Source organism: Cyprinodon tularosa, unplaced genomic scaffold, assembly GCF_016077235.1.
Source record: "Cyprinodon tularosa strain WSP-4 unplaced genomic scaffold, ASM1607723v1 ctg84, whole genome shotgun sequence".
Classification (NCBI taxonomy): Eukaryota; Metazoa; Chordata; class Actinopteri; order Cyprinodontiformes; family Cyprinodontidae; genus Cyprinodon; species Cyprinodon tularosa.
Genome location: NW_024039607.1, coordinates 1,879,951 through 1,899,374, shown reverse-complemented (window position 1 = coordinate 1,899,374; position 19,424 = coordinate 1,879,951). Strand labels below are relative to the sequence as shown.

The following is a 19,424-nucleotide window of genomic DNA, read 5'->3' as shown; positions in this document are numbered from 1 at the left end:
CAAACAAACAAAGCCTGATGTTGGCTGTGGAGAGATATTAAGAAATGACGCCATATCTTGAGTTTATCTATCCTTATGCATGTCTTTTTCCATCTACAGTGTTAACTTTCTTTACACTCATCAGGGGTTAAAAAAAAAACATAGAAAATGTTGTACTTCAATCACTCACTCTGTAGATTAATGTTATGCAAAGCAATGAAATTTAAAAACCAAAAACCAAAGGATTTTTGCACATTTTTGAAAAGACCCGTCCTCTCCAATTTAAAAATAATGTGCACATGTACAACCCTGTACCCGTTCCAGAGAGGGAACTCCTATTAAACGCGTGCGAGAGCATGCACGAGCCCATTTTTCCTCGTGCATGCTCAGTTTAAAAGTTGCTGTTTGCATCATTCATACATGCTTACTTTCCAAAAGAAGATTTTCAATTTTTCTGCTATGTCAGTCTCACCAATGGTAAGTGAAAATGGAGACGAACATGTAGGGCGGCTTTACATAATCATATCACCAGAATGATTGAAAATTAGGCGGACCACTTATTTTGATGATCCACCCGGAAAAAGCACCTCCTCCACTACACCTTTAAATACAAATTTAAAAAAAATCTATAATTCTTAAATACATTTTTAATAAAAAACAGTAAGTGCAATAACACACGTTTTTATAGCTTTTAACAAGCTTTAGGCATATTTCTTGCGTGGTAAGACGGTTCTTATCAGAAATGGAAGCTCTCACTAAAAGGTCTAGTTTCCTGCAACATTAGGCTTTTACAATATTCATAACAAACAAACTGGTTTGAGGTCTGAGTTGACTGTTTTTTTTTTAAGCTGAGCATTAGCTGAACATAAATTACACAGCAGTTAGCTGTTAGCTATGTTAAACAATGTTTACGTGTACAGTTCGCTTGCCACTGTAATGTGCTCTTCCTACTACTGTATGCTTCTTTTTTATGTACAGTACTTTTAATTGTCTTGCCACTGGAATTTGCTATATAAATAAGCTTGCTTCTCTTTGCCTTATCTCAATCTTTATGTACAATGCAACAGTTTCACTGGTGAGAAACAGACCTTTGCATCATGCTGCCACCACTATGCTTAATAGATGATTGGTTTTAATTTTTAAAGCCTCATCTTGACTTCTCCAAATCTCTACTTTTCACTATCTGGACAGATAGTTTAATAATTGTTTGTGTGAACATAAGGCTGTCATTTTCCTTGACGGAGATGGTTCACCAAAGCTTATTGGATGTATCTTTATTGGTGGTTATACCTTCCAAGAGGCTCGAAGGTAATTTTCAGACAGACTTCACTCTGAACAGGGACACCAGAGCTCTATCCTGTATGGTTCCTTGGTTGTTCCTGAACTTTCTAGTCTATTTTTTATCAAAGGGTTGACAGTCTGGGTCAGATGGTTGAGAACGGGACTCATCTGAGTATTTAAACAAGAAAATAATCCAATATGGGTGCTACTGTGACTGCAAAGAGCTTCCTAATACGGTATATGCCATCATAATTATCATTCCAAATTTAATGTGTGTAACGTTGTTAGGATTATAAACCATTTGGTGGGATGGGAGATTATGTTCTAAGTGACAGTGATTCATGATCTACCTTATCAATATTATATTCGGCCAGTTGGATAGACTACAACTGCTGAACCACATAGTTCTCATGTGAAGTAAAACACCCTGGCACCTTTTCTCCAACTACCATTTCAACAACAGTTACACGGATGGTGGAGCACATAGGACTATTGAGGTGTATTTTTTTTTATATATTTTATTTACCTACATCACCATCGTTGTTTTATTTTATGTTAAAGGATGTTCCACTGGTGCAGACAATTTGCCAAAGCAAAGCTATGCTTTCTGGATTGAATAATATTACAAATATTATTTTTTTTATATATATATAAAAGGCATAGTGGAGGATTTTCACAAATTTTTGAAAAGACCCGCCCCCTCCACTTTAAAAAACATGCACATGCACAACCCTGCAAATGCTCCCCAGAGGCAACGCTTGATGAACTCTTGTGAGAGTGTGCACGAGCCCATTTCTCCTCGTGCACGCTCTGTTTAAAAGTTGTTTATTGCATCACTCATACAAGCTTACTTTCCAAAAGAAGATTTGCAATTTTTCCATTATGTCAGACTCGTAACCATGTTGAAATGTCGACAAGGACATAGGACGGCCTTACGAAAACATATTACCAGATTGGTTGACAATTACGAGGACCAATTATTAAGATGATCCACCTGGAAAAAGAACATCCTTTACTAATACTTTTAATAGCAGCTAATGTGAAAAGCAAAAAAAAAAAAGTAGAAAATGGTGAGAAATATCAAAGATTTATTTTAGCTAAATAACATGTATGTCCTTATAATTTAATCTGTAAATTTAATGGATAGACAGGCAGATGCTCATCCATATTTGTACATATTATGTAAGTTATGGGAAATAAAAACATTGCACTTCTCACGCTATGGTTACACACACTGCAGGAGTAGAAAAATGAATCTGAGAGCCAGAAGGCCAGAGGGGCTTTTCATGACCATAACCTTCTGTAGGTCTGCTTGTATCCCTTCACCAAGATTACAGTAGTGAGTTGTTGAGGGATGGGTGGAGAGGAAAGGCATGACAAACACAGAAAATATTAGGTGTAGAACATTCACACAAAGCACAGGGAAGAAAGAAATCTGTGTCATTTTTGCTCTCATGGCCTGGAGAGATGGCAGGCTAAATGCTCTTTTAAAACAGCTTGAGCACTGAAATGATGATGACTCCCTTTTTTGCCTCGGCAAAGCACATTAATACTTACTTGAATGCCATTTCCACTTTTGTTAAATGGCTCACCTATTGCGTATTCAATTATAATGACTGTCTCTCATTTGGAAGACAGGGCCAGAACCCATATAAATACCCTCCCTCTGAGTGTGAAGCTGCAGAATGCATTGGGCAGCAATAGGACGCATGTGGAGCTTCATGTTTGGGGGTGTTATATAAATGTTAATGGAAAAGAAGGGGCTTATGTGTGCTGGCTCTGGGGACAAAAACAAAAGCAAAAAAACAAAAAACAAAAATAAAAACGACCCCCGTCCCAGGCTGTTTTATTGAGAAAGGAGGTTTTCAAACCATTTGCACAAATAAAAACCTGCACTTGATCTGAACTGAAATAGCCATGAAATGATTCAAGGCATCAGTTTCAAACCAGTTTTCACTAAATTGTTCATACAGCTACAAATCCTTATGGGACGAAAGAGAAAGTTCTTGAGTAAACAAACACTTTCTCCTTTTTTTTTTTTAAGATGCATTAAGCACAGAGAAGTACAGTGCTGTGCACCTCTGTCAGCTGGCTGAAACCAACCTACAACACTTTTAACCCACTTCCAAGAAAAAACATGTCCGACTGATTCGAAAGATTTCCAGTTGCAAAAAACACTAATGATATTTAAGCTAATGGAGCGCTTACATAGCTCTTATTAAGGCTACAGATGAAAAGCTAAACATAGGGTGTTTATTAAGCAGCCAAATGCTGGCTGGCTACTGGAGCTGATCAGCTTGTTATAAATGCAAGAAGAAAAAAAACACCATGAGTAATTAACTGCTTCTAAATTAGTTTAAACTTATGTATCAAATTCAAAACAATAAATAGCACATAATCACATTTTTTGGCCAAATTCTCTTTCATTTCTGTTTATAATTTTAGTTGCTATACAGATTTTGTTTAAACTCAATTCATTTTATTCATATAGATCCAATTCATTAGTGCGGTCACAACAGGCTAGAGCTTAATCTGCTAAACACCGTTGATCTGAAATGGCCTTTGCACATAGACACTGTTTAGAGGAAGGCCCACCAGAGACTTTACTTACCGCAACAATCAAAGGAAAGCAACCTGTCCAAGGAGCTGCTGTTTAAATTCTACCATTATTCAGTCTGTTGTGTGCACACTGTGTAGTGTGGCTCATTTACATAACGGGGCAGGTACAGACTGAAGTGAACAATATATCCAGAACTGACGTCCCCTATGTTCAGAACTTATAGGGGTCCAGAACCAGGAAAAGGGTAGCAAACATCTCTGCAGATGCCGCACATCCTGGACACAGGCTGTTTAGACTTGTACCTTCAGGTTGGCAGAGATGGGAAGTAACTAAGTACAAATACTTCATTACTGTACTCAAGTAGATTTTTCTGATATTTTTACTTTACTTTACTACTTATTTTTATGGCGACTTTTTACTTCTACTACTTACATTTTTACACAAATATCTGTACTTTCTACTCCTTACATTTTAAAAAATTGGCTCGTTACTTTAGTTTTGAATCATTTCAAAGGAGTTACCGTTATTATTTTTCACGTCATCAATACCAAATTCCATCTAATTGGATGGGAATCTACGTTGCATTTGACGCACCACTACAAGATGAATCGACAGATTGGGCGGTATTCATTCACGGCAAATCATTGCAGCTTGGTGGCGGTGGTGTTAGCATAGTAGCATGGACGACGAGATGATTGAAAATGAACACAACGGAGATCTAGTCCTATTGGCAGACATCCATTTAAAATGTAGGCAACGGCATGAAAAAAGTGGTTTCTACTTTTACTTTTATACTTTAAGTAAATTTACAAGCCTGTACTTTGTTACTTTTACTTGAGTAAATAAGTTTAATCAGTACTTCCACTTTTACCAGAGTATTTTTGAACACAAGAATCTGTACTTTTACTCAAGTACGGAAAGTGAGTACTTTTGCCATCTCTGCAGGTTGGGGCTAAAGAGGTTAATTTGGAAAGAGCCACTGCAGAGACTGTCTTTGATAAACAATTTAACAGTCAGTGTCCAGATCAATATCAAGCAATTTTGCAATAATTCAACAAAAACCTTCATATTTACGACAAGAATTGATACACATATACAAGCATTTGCTGTTTAATGTAATGTTTTATATATTTTACTAAAAAAAAGAAAGATTCATTTTTAAACATGCTTTAGCATCTTATGTTAGCACCAGGTTAGGTTGGCACACCTAGCTTTACTAAAGAAACAATTTATAAATGCATTTCAGAGAATATAAATATTTCTCAAAATCAAGAAAGCTGTAAGTTGAGCATTTCTCATAACAGATATTAGTTATTAAATTATAAAAGACAACAACTTAGCTGTATCCGTCTGAAGCATCCTGTTGGCTACTGATGTTTGCCTCTCGCTTGCTTTCACGACTTGAATAAAAAGTTAATTGGCCTTCAGATGTAGATAATAAACCTTTCTTTTAAACCTGCCCTCATTTTAAATATCTCACCAATGCTGAAAGTAGATCACTTTGACCCTCACTGAAAACATCCACCCTAAGTAGTATTGCTGTTACAGACCTTTCAATGCTTAAAGTTGTTGTGTTTAATGATAGAGCGAAAGAACATCCAAATTTTGAGGTTATAACTTGCCAATCACCTCTTAAGATGCATCCAGCTGAACATCTTTTATCCAAAACTACCACTACAGTAATCAATATGTTTGTTATAATTATAATAGCATTGGAGAAAAATTCTGATTATTTTGTTTTTGCTTGAAATAAATGTAATCATGTTGTTTTATTTGAGTTAAGGCTGTGAAACTGTGGTATTTCTACTGAAAGTTATCCTACTGTGAGAATCTCATCCAGCCCATTCCTACTGAGAAACCCAAATGAACTGGGTAAAAAAAAATGCACATCAGTCAAAGCGATTTACTCAGTGCTGATTAATCATCCCATTCATTTATAATATGTCTAAAATTCTGCAATAGAAATCCAGCAGTAATGATACCCCCCCATTGTGTGGTTTATCTCATATGCTCAAACAGCAAAAGCAAATTGTGGATAATTTTAATCGGCGAATCCACTGGCATGCGGTTTTTCCAGCGGTAATGATTCCCTCATTCTGTCCTAATTAACTGCGGCCATTAAAACCAAGGGAAATGTAATGCCCTGGGTCTTGTGTCAGGTAGTGAGGAGGAGGACGGCTAAGGAGGACTCAATTAGGGCCTCACTTTTCCCAGGTTATCATGCAACATGTTTGCCAATTAAGTAACGTGGCCTGTGATGTCTGTGCTCCTCTGTCGGCTCCGTCTCAGAGACCCGGCAACAGAGACTGCATCACTCCGGATCCCACCCCCTCCAACAGTGAAGAAACAGACACTACACTATGCCCCAAAAAGGCAGTAATTACAGGATGGATGGGAGACTGTTATATAAGCACAGGGCTGCCGATAGGGCCAGGGAGACCATGCTGATGCCAGGTTTCAAACAAGTACCAGCAGGATCGAGTTATGGCAGAATTATTCAGGGTAGAGAAACAGACACATTTCTACTTCGAAGCAGGCAAAAGCCGGAGGAAAAAAGCCAGGCCGTTGATATGGATTTAAGTCTGCAGTGTTGCATATTTGGAATTTTAAGCAAGAGAAAGAGAATTGTCATCTGGTGGAAAAAAGTTTCCAGCCTTGATGTATAAAAAAGTAATCAATTCTGAAACACTATCTTGCTCAAATCTAATGCCAGTCACTTTCAAAATTAGCTGCTTTAAGCAGACCCCCCCTCCGAGTGAGGGTGGCTCTGGATCGTGACTCAGTGAGTGTGGGCGAGGAAAGAAGAGACAAGCAGACACATTAGCCTTCCCTTATGGCACATTCTGTGAGGCAACAGGAGTCAGACTGCATGATGCTGACTGTCATTGACTTGTTATGAAAGCATCGCGGGCTGAGGCTTATCCATCACGTTGGGGGGTGGATGTTGGGTTGAAAGAATGGCCAGGCAGGCCGGGGGGGGTGGGGTGGTGGGAGGGTGTTGGGGGTGTGCGTGGGCGAGTCAGCCCCTGTTGCCTGTCACTCATCACGCACCACTGCATGACCGGCAACCTTGTCTGGCCCGTGCACAATGGGAGGTCTGGGGCTTGACTGTATGAGCAGTCATTCCCCGTTTCCCTCCTCCCAGCTGCCAATGAGAGAAGGCGAGATAGAGGAGGGCAGGAGGGGAGGCTTAAAGGAGTCAAAACACACCGGCCAGGCATTAGTCGTACACCCAGCCTTGAAGAACTCACTGCTTAGGAGTGAATATCTGCACTGTTTCTAACTAAAACTGCTCTTAACCTTAAATACAAGCCCCAACAGAGCATGCAAGAGATAATATCCTTCAACAAATATAAAATGTAATTATCAAGAGTCGTTAAGTGTAATAACTGGATGTGTGAGGAGAAAGTTACAGTACCACCCGACTGAAAAACACATACCACTCTTGAAATGTACACTTGAGTTTAGTAGACAGAAAGTCCTCCCAGCAATTAGGGAGCCAGAGAGAGAGAGAGAGGGGGGGGGGGGGGGGGTGCATATGTAAAAGGAAAGCTTTATGTCAGCTGCGGAAAGAAAAGAAGGAAAAAAGCTGAAGTCAGCAGGAGCAATAAATCCTCCAATGCTGAGCAGTTTCTTCCAGCTCTGTCCTGTTCTGGGGACCTCATCCCCAACCTCAACGCATGGACTCTGTTTAGTAGCTTTAGCAGCGGGGAGGCAAGTTCGGTCTAAAGAACATTCCCTCCTTCTCCTCACTCTGCAGCCCCCCCACTTAGGTGCAGCAGGTCCATGTGGGAACTCAGTGTCAGGCTACTTTGGCCCGCTAAAGGATACTTCCCAGCAGCGCCGCAGACTGTGACCACAGCTTGACCTCCAACACGGCTTTGCACTTCTAGAAGACGAGTGAAAAAAAAATCAATAGATCAAGCTGAGTGAAATGCTGCCGTGATTGAGATGAATGATCGGTGAACTAATTCTATTAATCTCTTTATGGGGCCATAATAAGTGAGACGTTAAATGGATATGGAGGAGATCAATTAGGGAAATCAAACAATGGATACAGAGTTTTGATTTAAACAAAGTGATATGATATGTTAGCCTAATGTGGAAATCCTTCAAAGGGTCCTAAATGCTGACTGCTGGGTCAAAATCATCTGCTTTTCAATTACAAAAAAAGTATTTTAAAAGAGTTAAGCTTTTTCTGCTATAGCAAATTTATGGGCTTATTCCATATACAGTTTTTCCCTACAATGTGGGTGTACAGCAGGTAATGGGGGATGTAATCTTCTGCTACATTTTTATTACCGCTAACTGTCTCACACAGTCAGCATAAAACTTCACTAAGTAAAGTAAGTAATATCTAATAACTAGAGAAGAGCTGATGTCACTTGCTACCCACAGTGCATTATGTGACATTCTGCTCCACTGTTAGAGATGCAATTATTTGGAAACACTGCAGCATATGCATGGCAGAAAGCTGCAAAAAGTTGTTGAAGAAGGTTCTCATTAAAAAGGACAGCGGTAAGGTGGTGCATTAAGGAATCATCATTTAACTAAGGGAACTTGCAGAAAAGACACATTTTTTTCTGGTAAGGCAAATGGCATAAAAATAAAGGTTTTATGTCTTTAAAATACTACATGCAGAGGTGGGTAGAGTGCTAAAACTTTTGTTTGAAGTAAAAGTAGCACTAATTTGAAGGTGGAAAAGCATATTATATTAACTTTTTTAAATGTAAATCCCAGTAGCTCAGTCTGGTTGCAGACAAATTTTTTCTTAAAACATAACTGTGTCCTGTTGGCTTATTTGTTATTTTTGTGTTTTTATGGAGCTGAATTGAGGCCATAAAGTTTTTCCCCAAGAAAAAAAAAAGAAAAAAAAAATGAAACCTGAAGGAAACGTTTCTTAATAAAAAAAAACTCCCCAAAAAAACTGAAAAATAAAAGTTGATTCAACAGAAAACCTTTTAAGATACAAGTTGTTTTCTTTTATTACTTGCAAATTTTATTTTATGAACTTGCAGATTTTTTTCCAGCTTCAAATCCATAGCCCTGTTTTGGCGTGGGGTGGGGCCTTAGATGACAGGGGTGTTGAATAATGACTAACAGCCCAACACAACTGAATAAACTATTCTAGGCTGTTGTGTTCAAGGACCATGGGAACTGGAAATGTCTTCAAAACATCATCAATATTCCATGTTTATCTGATTGATTTTTGAAAATAAGATGCTTCAACGATAGAAGCAGCTTTCATGAATATACAACGCTAATCTCTGATGATTAAATATGATCTTGACAAAGTACTGTATGCACGGGATTTTTAAGTCCATTTTGAAGGTTTCCCATGCACCCACGCAACATGAAGTGGAAGAACCGCCAGGCTGAGCTTGCGCTCCTACACTTCGCTGCAGCCAGTCACCCACTTCCTAATTCAGCTACCATGAACTATATGCCAAAAAACATAAATGGTTACTATTGCTAAAACATAATAAACATGTCCATGGTATTTACATTTTTTTTAAAGATTATACATACATTCTTTATTAAGTTACTATCTATCTATCTATCTATCTATCTATCTATCTATCTATCTATCTATCTATCTATCTATCTATCTATCTATCTATCTATCTATCTATCTATCTATCTATCTATCTATCTATCTATCTATCTATCTATCTATCTATCTATCCAGAAATGTTTGAGAAAAAGCACTTTTTTTTTTAGAACATTTTTATTTCTGAGGTTTAAATAGTTTCTCTGGGGAAAATTGTTTACATTTTTACATATTTTTCTTTTAAACTAAATTTTTCCAGGTATAAATATAATTATTTCATGAGAGATCCTGCAGGCAGGTTTTATAGGCTAAGTACCTCCGCATTGATCCAAGTACTGTGCCTGTACAGACAAGTTTAAGGTAAAGATGCACTGAAGAGCATCTGAAACACAACCACAACTCCACAACATTCGCCCACATGCACCACAGGGGATGGTTTGAAACCTTCCATATCTGGGATCAAGTAGTACCAAAAAATGTAGACATTTTCACTGCCGCTTTGGCTGGATGGGGCCCCCTGTCCCAGAAGTTTGCTAGAAATACGGAAAACCAGGTTGCATCTAGACAGAGGCTTAGGCCCCGTCCACACGAAGACGAACCCTGGCCTAAAAGCACAAATTTTTCACCAAACCAGCCTCTCATCCACACGAAGCCGGCGTTTCGGGGGTCTGTAAACGATCTTTTTTTTATTGAGCCTTCAGAGTGGGAAGATTTCGAAACGCCGTTTTCGCGTTTCCATCTTTACGCTCTAACCGCATATTTTTTTTTACACGCATGCGTCATAGCGTCGCCTCTAAACACGCATGCGCGACCAGTATCACAACAACAATGGCGCCGTTGCTGCTCATGCTACTCACCCTGCTGTCGGGCTTACAACAGAATCTTCTTCTTCTGGAATATCTCCAGGAAGAACAGAGCAATATCGACGACATAGTTCAGCACCTGAATTTGACTTAACCACGAAAATGGACCCGCAGGGCAACCATGTATAAATATTAGTGCGCATGCCCAACATTTCGTCGCCTATTTTTGCTTTGGCACGACAGCGCAACTTACAGGCCTTGCATACATTTTGCAGCGTTTTCATGCATTCGTGTGGACGCTCACATTTATTTTACGTCTCCGTCTTTACGGCAAACGTTTTGGAAAATATCAGCGTTTCGTGTTCGTTTTGACTTCGTGTGGATGGGGCCTTAGAGATAAGGAAAACAGCAGAAAATAATAGAATGTTACCAATTCCAAAAATGTGCAACTTTCCCCTATTGACTTTAAGCTGATTAGTCACATACAGTGAACTGTAAAAAATAGTAATTTGTTTAAGTTTTTATAATGAAAAACATTAAACATTCACTATACATCATCACATCCAACAAATATATCCTTAGTTGGATACTACCAGAAATAACTTGCCGGTAACAAGTGTTTAGCTTTTGTCGCTATTTGGATTTCACTACTTCTCTTCACCATCTGCTACAGGTGAGGGAACTAATAGTATAACTTTCGAAAAACTCATCCAACAACTCCTACAATAACCATCGTTTAAAGCAAACCTGTCTGAGCAGCATTGTTCACAACCTTTGATGATGGTAAAGTGGTACCTGGATACTCAAGGCAAGCAGATAAAGATCTTTAAACACGGAAAACACAAATGCCAGACAGTTTCCTACCATGAAAATTGGAGTAAAAAAATAAACAATGGAAATATCACCTAAAATAGCATGAACTACATGCAGTTAGAAGATGTAGTGAAGTGAAGTATCACATACAGTTCTAGGTAGGTGGAAGCCTATCTTACAATATGATTTAAGGAGGTTTTATGCACAATAGCAGATTTTGTGAAGAACTATGTTCATAGAGGTTTGAAATTTAAGATATTTTGGTTTTTCAATTGAATGACTTTACTTTAAACTACAAGTTACACTTTTATAAGCTATTCCAAGCTAACTTTTAGTATAGTTCATAGATATATAGCGTTTGGTGAAGACTTATTTGAATCCACAAGAGATGGAAAATCCAATAAAATGCTTCTGCTCCACATATTGATCCTCAGTGCTGTATTGAAACCTCAGCTAAACTGTTTTTTCTTTTAGTAGCTATTTTTCTTTCTAGGTTGCTTTTCATGTCAGGCACAAGCAGAATCAGCTGATTACCTCTGCAGCACAGTGTGAAACTGCCATTACACAAAGAAAGGACACAAACCCTTGCAGTGGGAGCTGTTAGAGGGTCTGAGCAATGTGGAAGCTTTGAGCTCTTGCAACAGACGAGTTTTGGTGTGAACCTACACTACTCAGCTATTTCTTATAAATCTAAACCTTTTTTCTGTAAAAAGAAATAAAAAAACAAAGATAACATTTCCACACATTTTCTCAGAGACCAGTTTACTCAAGGGAAAAGGGTGCCTTTGGTGTTTGCAGTGGTTCATTTCACCTTTAGCCCAGTTCGCTAAAGTTAGCTGAGCTGCAAAGGCAGCCTTAAAGGTGAGAGATATGCGGCTTTAATGTTAACACTTTTAAAAAAGGGTCAATGTAAAAAGTCACAAGTATAACAGTCATAGGAGATGAGCTTTTGTAAAATATTCTGCAGCAATACCTTCAGTAAGTGCTGAAACCATCCACTTTAACCAAGAAAAGTTGAACCAAAGGAGATATCAAACAAAAAAAATAAAGATATTGCAAAAATAAATAATACAGATGCAAAAAATAAATTAAGTAACAAAGATCTTGGTTATAAGTTTTTGAATTGTGGTTCATTTTCTAGGATCCATTTCCTGTCTTTGTTTGACCTCAACAGAATGTGCTCTTGTCTTTCTCATTCTAAAAACAGTAATGGCCCTTTGCATCATGTGACATTTATACTCCAGGGAAACAGGAATTCTTTCAAGAGCAGTTAACGGCTCAGAGAGTTTAAGCTATTTTGCAAGATAAGGAGGGAGTAAAAAGTAGTGTCTTCAGGAGGGTCAGGTTAATTGAGATGCATGCACACAGACTCAATGCTGTGACTGCAGCCAAAGGGTCAGCACTGAAAAACTACTCAACAGAAGCAGCATTCAATATGCCTAAAACACCTTTTTTTTTTTTCAAAACACCCTTCAGAACATATATTTTTTGCATTTATTCTAAAAAAAAACAAGGTTTTTTTTTTTACCCTGGTTTGGCTTATAAAAGCAATTAAAGGTAAAAGAGGTTTATGTTTCTTGCATTTATCTGTATTGGTGCTCATGAAGGATAAAATGTAGCTACACAAGCAGTGATGCATAGCACAGACCGTAAAATAAGAAATAAAATAAATAAAAACATTCCCCCCCAAAAAAATATAAAATATTTATTTTTTATTAACTTGTTGGGCGTGTTTACCTTATGATTATGTATTTACCCCAGCTTCGTTATGTAAAATTGCATTTTATGTTTTGTTTTTTGTTTTACTTACCGTTTCGTTGCCAAACAAGATGTCAACATACGGCATCACCTTCATCAGCGGCTCTTTAAAAAACTGGCTGATGAATGGTGCCGAGAGGTTCATGCAGAAGATTTTGTTGTTTTCCGAAGCATGCTTTGCCACCTTCAGGATCGACTCCGGAGAAACAGTCAGGAAGAAACCCTAGAACAGAAGAGGTGAGAGGACAGTGAGGTTTGCTGCTGGTTTTGCAGGGCTGGACATTACATCAACTAAATCAACAGAATCATAGCAGAAATGATTTTGTACATACCGGGTATGTTATTTTTTAAAATTATGAATTGTCCAACATCATAATCCAGTGAATGGTTAATGGACGAAATGTCGAGACATAAATCGTTTTTGGGAATGCTTTCTTTTACAGTACATCAATAATCAAGTAATAACATGCTAACAACATAGCAAGTTACACTATGTTACTAGGTAACAAGAAAAACGTTTTTGTAAGTCCTGTGCTTCAAATTTTAGGCAGACCAAGCAATTTCAGACTTCTTAGATTTCAAAGAGTTATTAGCAGGTAACCTCTTTTTAAAGGGGAACGCCGTTTTTTTTTACATTTGGCCCTTGATTTTACGTTATTACATTATGTTCTACTCACCCATATGAATTTTGTGTCATTTGGAGCTGTTCTGAAGATAATCCGTTAGGTTATATCCAAGTAACGTCTTCCTATGGGCAACGAGTTGAAGGCACAAACCAAACTGTTCATAATTGATCATTTATGGTACGCCAGCATTCATAACATGTAGGCGAATCACTGTCCCCCAAACATCCGTGGTTATATTTTTTTATATTTCTATTTTTTTAAAAACAAAGCGGAGTGTGAATGAAGTCATCCGTGCGCGCCGGCTACCATTCATTCTTCCTGTCCGTTGAACTGCTGCTAGTTTTACCCACATGCCTGGAAGAAGTCTAGTGCTACTACCACAGATGATCTCGCTCTCCAAATGGAATTGAACGATTCCGATTAGCTAGCCGAATATAAAGCATAAAGAACAAATCATGAACAGTTCAGTTTGTGCCTTTAAGTCGTTGCCCATAGGTAGACGTACCTTGGATATAACCTAACGGAATATCTTCAGAACGACTCCAAATGAGACAAAACTAATATGGGTGAGTAGAACATGATGTAATAACGTAAAATTAAGGGCCCAATGTAAAAAAAACGAAATTGCCCTTTAAGTAAACTGTTATTTATATATAACTTGAGTTCAGCTTTCATAATGCTTTATTTTCCTGATCGTAAGTTGCAACTTACTTTGTAAGCTGTTGGTAGGTGGTGACCAATGTGGTAACCTTAGGGTATTTACCCAATAAAAAGTTTCCATTGTTACATAGTTACATACAATTGTAATAATTAAATGTCGGTGATTACTTTGAAATTATATACCTTAATTTGGGGGTAATTATAAAATAAAGTTTTTCTTGTTACCTAGTAATATAGTGCAACTTGCTATGTTATTACCATGTTGTTACATGTTTATTGATGTTCCATAAAAGAAAGCATTAGATATTTTTCTATACTTTGTTTAGTTTTGGAAAATGGCTGAATAGGATTCCAGACTTTTCAGAGGGGATAAAACCTTGTCAGTATCAGTCTACTGGCAAATATAATATACTGTGCTGTAACTGTAGGTTTTGGACTCTGCAGGGCAGTTCTTCGGTTGACAGTTTATATTACTGCCGTAAAACTGTATCAGAAGACAGAAAAATCAACAGCAGTGCTCAAACACACATCTCTAAAAGCTTTCTTAGAACATAAACAAAACAACAAAGAAGAGGAAAAGGAGCAGGAGGGGAAAAAGAAAATCCATCTACGACAAAGCCATGTGGCAGGACTCCAAGGTTCGTACTGCAGGAAGCAACAAGCACATATCCAATGATAGGGCAAACAAAAGTCTCGTCTGGACTCTCCTTACTTGGAAACAAGAGAGGTAGTCTCAGTCATTGTGTGAATGAATACAAATCAGGTAAGAAAACACCTTTGTGTTTCACATGGAAACCTGAGGCGAGACTCTCCCGCAAGCCACACAAAAACACTCCTCCTTTGATACAGATCTTTCTTAACCTTGTTTTTCAGCAACAAGCTGCTCTGTAAAACCACGCTGTCAAAATAGGGGCAAAGGGGCGGCGGAGGAGAGGAAAGTTTTCAGCACAGTGATACATTTAATCTGCCTGAAAAGCTCCTATTGTGGAGTACAGTGGAGTTCTCATTAAAGCGCTGTGACATTTGCACCAACAGTGTGACCTCAGTGAAAAGGAAGGTTATAATACCCATGAATAGAGGGTGACTGTGTAGTTAATTTAACGCACAAAGTATTACAATGTAGCCATGTAAAGCAGGTAGGCTCTTTATGAGGCATTCAAAGTGTCATTCATTCTTTCCTCCTGAGGGCTTCAATGTTTTCTCTTCTTTTTTTGTCTTTAAGTCAAGGTCCAAGTCAAGCTCGTCGTCGTTGTGTCACGGCATCATCTGTTGAAGACTAAAAAGGCGTTTTCAATGGCTTCTTGGAGCATAAAAAGAGCCCACTCTGGGCTAATGGCCCGTCTCTGACCCTGACATTTTTCTTTTGAGGTGTGCCAATGCGCCAGAGGAAGAGGAGATTGTTCACTGACACAAATGGTCTTTTTTGGACAAAAGCAAAAAATAAACTGTCAGGGTTACCCGTTATGTTAACACTGATCAAAGGCTGGAGGCTCGATGGAGTTCTACGGGAAGGGTGGTGAACTTTAAAAGCCATCCAGAAGATATACACTGGCTCAGGCTAATTCACTTCTACCCTTAGAAGGACTCACAAGGCATTAATTGTTTAGCATAGTAAAGTCTAAAGCTATTATTGAAGATAATTTAATTTCTTGAAAAAAGTATAGATATTGATTAAACTGATACAGTTTCCCCTTTTTTACGTTTTTTTATGGACCTTCAATGTTTGCAGTATGTGGATAAATGATGATTCATGTTTTTCGACTTATTTACAACTAAAAAGGAGTATTGGATTTGTTATCAGACCCATTTTAAGACTAAAATAAAGAAACAAAAATACCAAAAACCAATAAGGAAAATAAACTCCATGCATTTAATTAAATCATAGCTGTTCTGTAGAGTCCTTCGAGCCGTTTTAGATAGCCTGAATGAACAAACACCATCATGAAGATGAAAATAAAAAAATAAATAAAAAAAGCAGACAAGTCAGGGATAATGTGGAGAACTTCTTACCATAGTTGGGTGATATAACAATATCCAAACCTTTAAATGACTTACAGATCACTTTTTAATCTAGCATTTGAAAAGGGAAACATTATAAAACATTGTATAGATATTTAGGTACACTAACAGTCTGGGCAAGGAGAGTATTGATGAGAGGATGAGTCAGATGGACCATGATAACTCTGGGGGAAATGCAGGTAAACAAACAGGAAAGCTATAGCTATGAACTTTACAAATACAGAATCTATGGAAGAGCAGCAAGGAAAATAAAAATAGCAACAGCTTTTTTGTGTCAGTAAGTGAATTTACATCAGAAACAAACATATATATGGGGTTCCCCAAGGTTCCATCCTGGGGTCTGTTCTATTCAGTATCTACATACAATACTTCCTCTAGTTTATATTATAACAAACAAGATCAGTTACCATAATGATACAGACAACACACAGCTCTATGATGTCACAAGATGATGCATTAAAAAACAAATCAATTTATGGATCTGCCATAACTTTCACCTGCCGAAAGACAAGACAATATTTTCACAATAGTTTAGCTACTAGAGCTAGAAACCTCTTATAAGGCCCGAGATCTTGGTGTGTTTGTGGAATCAGACATCAAACTTCATTGGCACATAAAGATGGCAAAGTTGGCTTCAATCACCTGAAGAACATTTCCAGGATTAAAGAACTTGTGTTTCATGCTGTTGCCTGCATTCTCATTACAACTGCAAAGGTAGAAGACCCCAGTTCCTAAAGTCCTTTACCCCAATTTACACAGCATCTGGCTCTGCAGCGATGAAAACTTCTCCACCCTCCTAATTTATACTGCGTCCGCTGCGTCCAAAGGAGCATTCACAAATTGCACCGTAAAAGACAGAGAAAACACAGAATGCAGAGCAAAACAGCTTTTCTGTGGATCTTAAGACAGTTAAAACCACTTTTCACTCCATTTTTTGCAGGTACAAAAACCCATGAAACCCTCAGTGAGGACACTGAGTGCAGAGAAGCAATATTTGTTGCTTATTTTGGTACATTTACCGCTTCTTATGTTTTGATTACTCAATTTAATATGAAGCCTGTTAATTTGTCTAATGCGTGCGATTTCTAATTTACCACAATAGTTATAATCATAAATACATTAATATAGAGAGGTTAGCGATTATAATTGGTGCATATTTTGTGCAGAGTCACCAGCTGAGAAAAGGGCAGCACATTGGAGGTTAAACTGGCTCCCTGGATTGAATAGAATAGACCCTAAATAGTTTAGTCTATAAATCACTGAATAGGTTGCATTCAATTACATTATACAGTTAATGTCAGTAGGTCAACCCATCAGACCTCTAGTGCCCTCTGTTTAAATCTACTTGCCATATCCAGTAGGAGAACCAAACATGAAAGGCAGCATTCAGTTCCTATGCTCCACTTTTAAGGGCTGAACCCCCAGATGACTGTAAAAGCCCTATGTTCTTTTTAAATCAAGTTTAAACACCAGTTTTTTAGAGCTAACTTGGAATGTTCTATTAAAATTTCTCACAAATATATCATTAGTTTAAGTTTAGAGTCCAACTTCTTTTTTACCCGCCTTTGATATGTCGCTGTAATGCAGCATTCCCTGCTTTCTTTTCTTATGTTTATAGCATTGTAAAACTCCTTAAATGTTTTAATAAACTCGTCTTGCAGTGAAAAACTAAAAGTGAGCAACATCCTGGAAACAATCTCTAGGTTGAAAAATGGTTTAAGGAAGCTTTTCTTTAGGAGAGACCGGAAGTCTGCTCAAAGTTCATGGGAAGATTGATGGAAATACATAGCGATGCTAAAATAAATAGAAAAGTAGTGGTTTATAAAGACTTAAGTTTTGCAAAGGGTCACAACTTCACACAAAAAGCCAGAGATTCAGTAGAATACATTTCACCAAGGAATTTCATAGTAGGAATTGTAATAATCTAAAATCATGCATCACTTTTCTGCATCTTTACAGTTTTGTTCTACTGCGTGTTACGTAACAGATACATGTTTGTGATTTCAACATGAGAAGATATTCAAGGGTTTTTAATATTTTTACAAGGTCCCATATATGCTTGTATAAAACTTTCCTCCTGTTAATAAGCCCCTGTGTATTTTCATTGGGCAGGAAAATAGGCAGCAAAAGGATGTCCTTTATTCTGACTCAATTACATATTGACCACAAAACTAAAGTTTGCCAGTACAAAATTCAAACAGGGTAAAAAACGTAAATGTTAAAAAAAGTTTAAAACAACTTAAACTTAACTGGCTTGTGGGAAAACAGAACAAACAACGACAAAAAAAGGTGCTAAATTACCACCGATACGAAATAGAAGACACTGAGTCTTTAGTGCTGCGATGCAGATCATGTATCAATAAGTCCAGCTCTAGTTTCCTAGTTGTCAGGGAGGCTTGTGAAGTCAAAGGAATATCACATTTCCAGGCTAAGATAATCAAAGTGCTGCGTACATTTTATATAATACCCACCCTGCCAAAACACTCAATAAAGCATTCAGATGCGCATTTTTTCCACTTAGACAACAATGCAAAGTGATATCTGGCCATGTCAACCGGTAATTTGAGGGCAGAGCTGGAAAGAGAGGGCACCCATTTTCAATGTTTACCCTAAAGAGAGCAGCGAACTTCCACTTTACTTGGGAAAAAGAAATCTTAAATGCTACTCTGAGACGAAATTAGTGGTAATCTAACCATAGAGAGGCCAGCAGTTAGACTACAGCATGCTATCACACGTCCCCAGCATAGTATCAGTGTTTTCCCCAGGGCTGCTCACATCTGAGAAGCTGAGTGTGATGGATGGCGTCACTGGGCTTAAAATAAAAGTGGACATCTGAAGGGTAAAAATGATCTATTTTGGGAAGGGCATTTTCATTTGCACCAGCAGTGGAGGTGATCATGGAAAAGGAAGCCTCTTTTTATCATTTTTTTTTTCCAAGTCTATTTAAATCAGCTAGATAAAGTGGGAGTGTCATGACCGTTTTGACACCTTTTATTACACAGGAATGATAGAGCAAATTTAAAGCATCACCACCTCAAAGGATAGAGTAATTATCTCCACTGCAATTTTTCTTAATTTAAATAAAATCCCTGGCTGTTTAAAAAAAATTATTTATGCAACTAGAAATAAATGTCTCTGTTAGGGGTTATCATTATTTCTAAACTAGGACAGAGTGAAATTACACAGAGTAAAGTAAAAGAGCTTATTTAGAGCCGAAAGGCGAAAATTTAAATTCTTACTTTGCAGAGCCTTTATGTGTCATTCAGTTTAAATCAGAGCCACTAGATAAACAATTGTTTTTGGACTTAGTAGTATTTGTGCCACGTGTTCCTGTTCGGATGAAATGTTTAATTAAATCTCTATCATCTAGTGTG

At 37.8% G+C, this 19,424-nt stretch overlaps 1 protein-coding gene across 4 annotated transcripts in view; it reads right to left on the bottom strand.

Moving 5' to 3' along the window:
* The window catches only part of LOC119774932 (adenosine kinase-like), a 230,162-nt gene that overhangs the window by 78,261 nt on the left and 132,477 nt on the right, over positions 1-19,424 (bottom strand). For all 4 annotated transcript variants that reach the window (XM_038272711.1, XM_038272710.1, XM_038272709.1 and 1 more), the window contains one exon: positions 12,798-12,968. In XM_038272711.1, the coding sequence (XP_038128639.1) occupies positions 12,798-12,968 (171 nt within the window). The remainder of the gene's footprint in view (positions 1-12,797; positions 12,969-19,424) is intronic.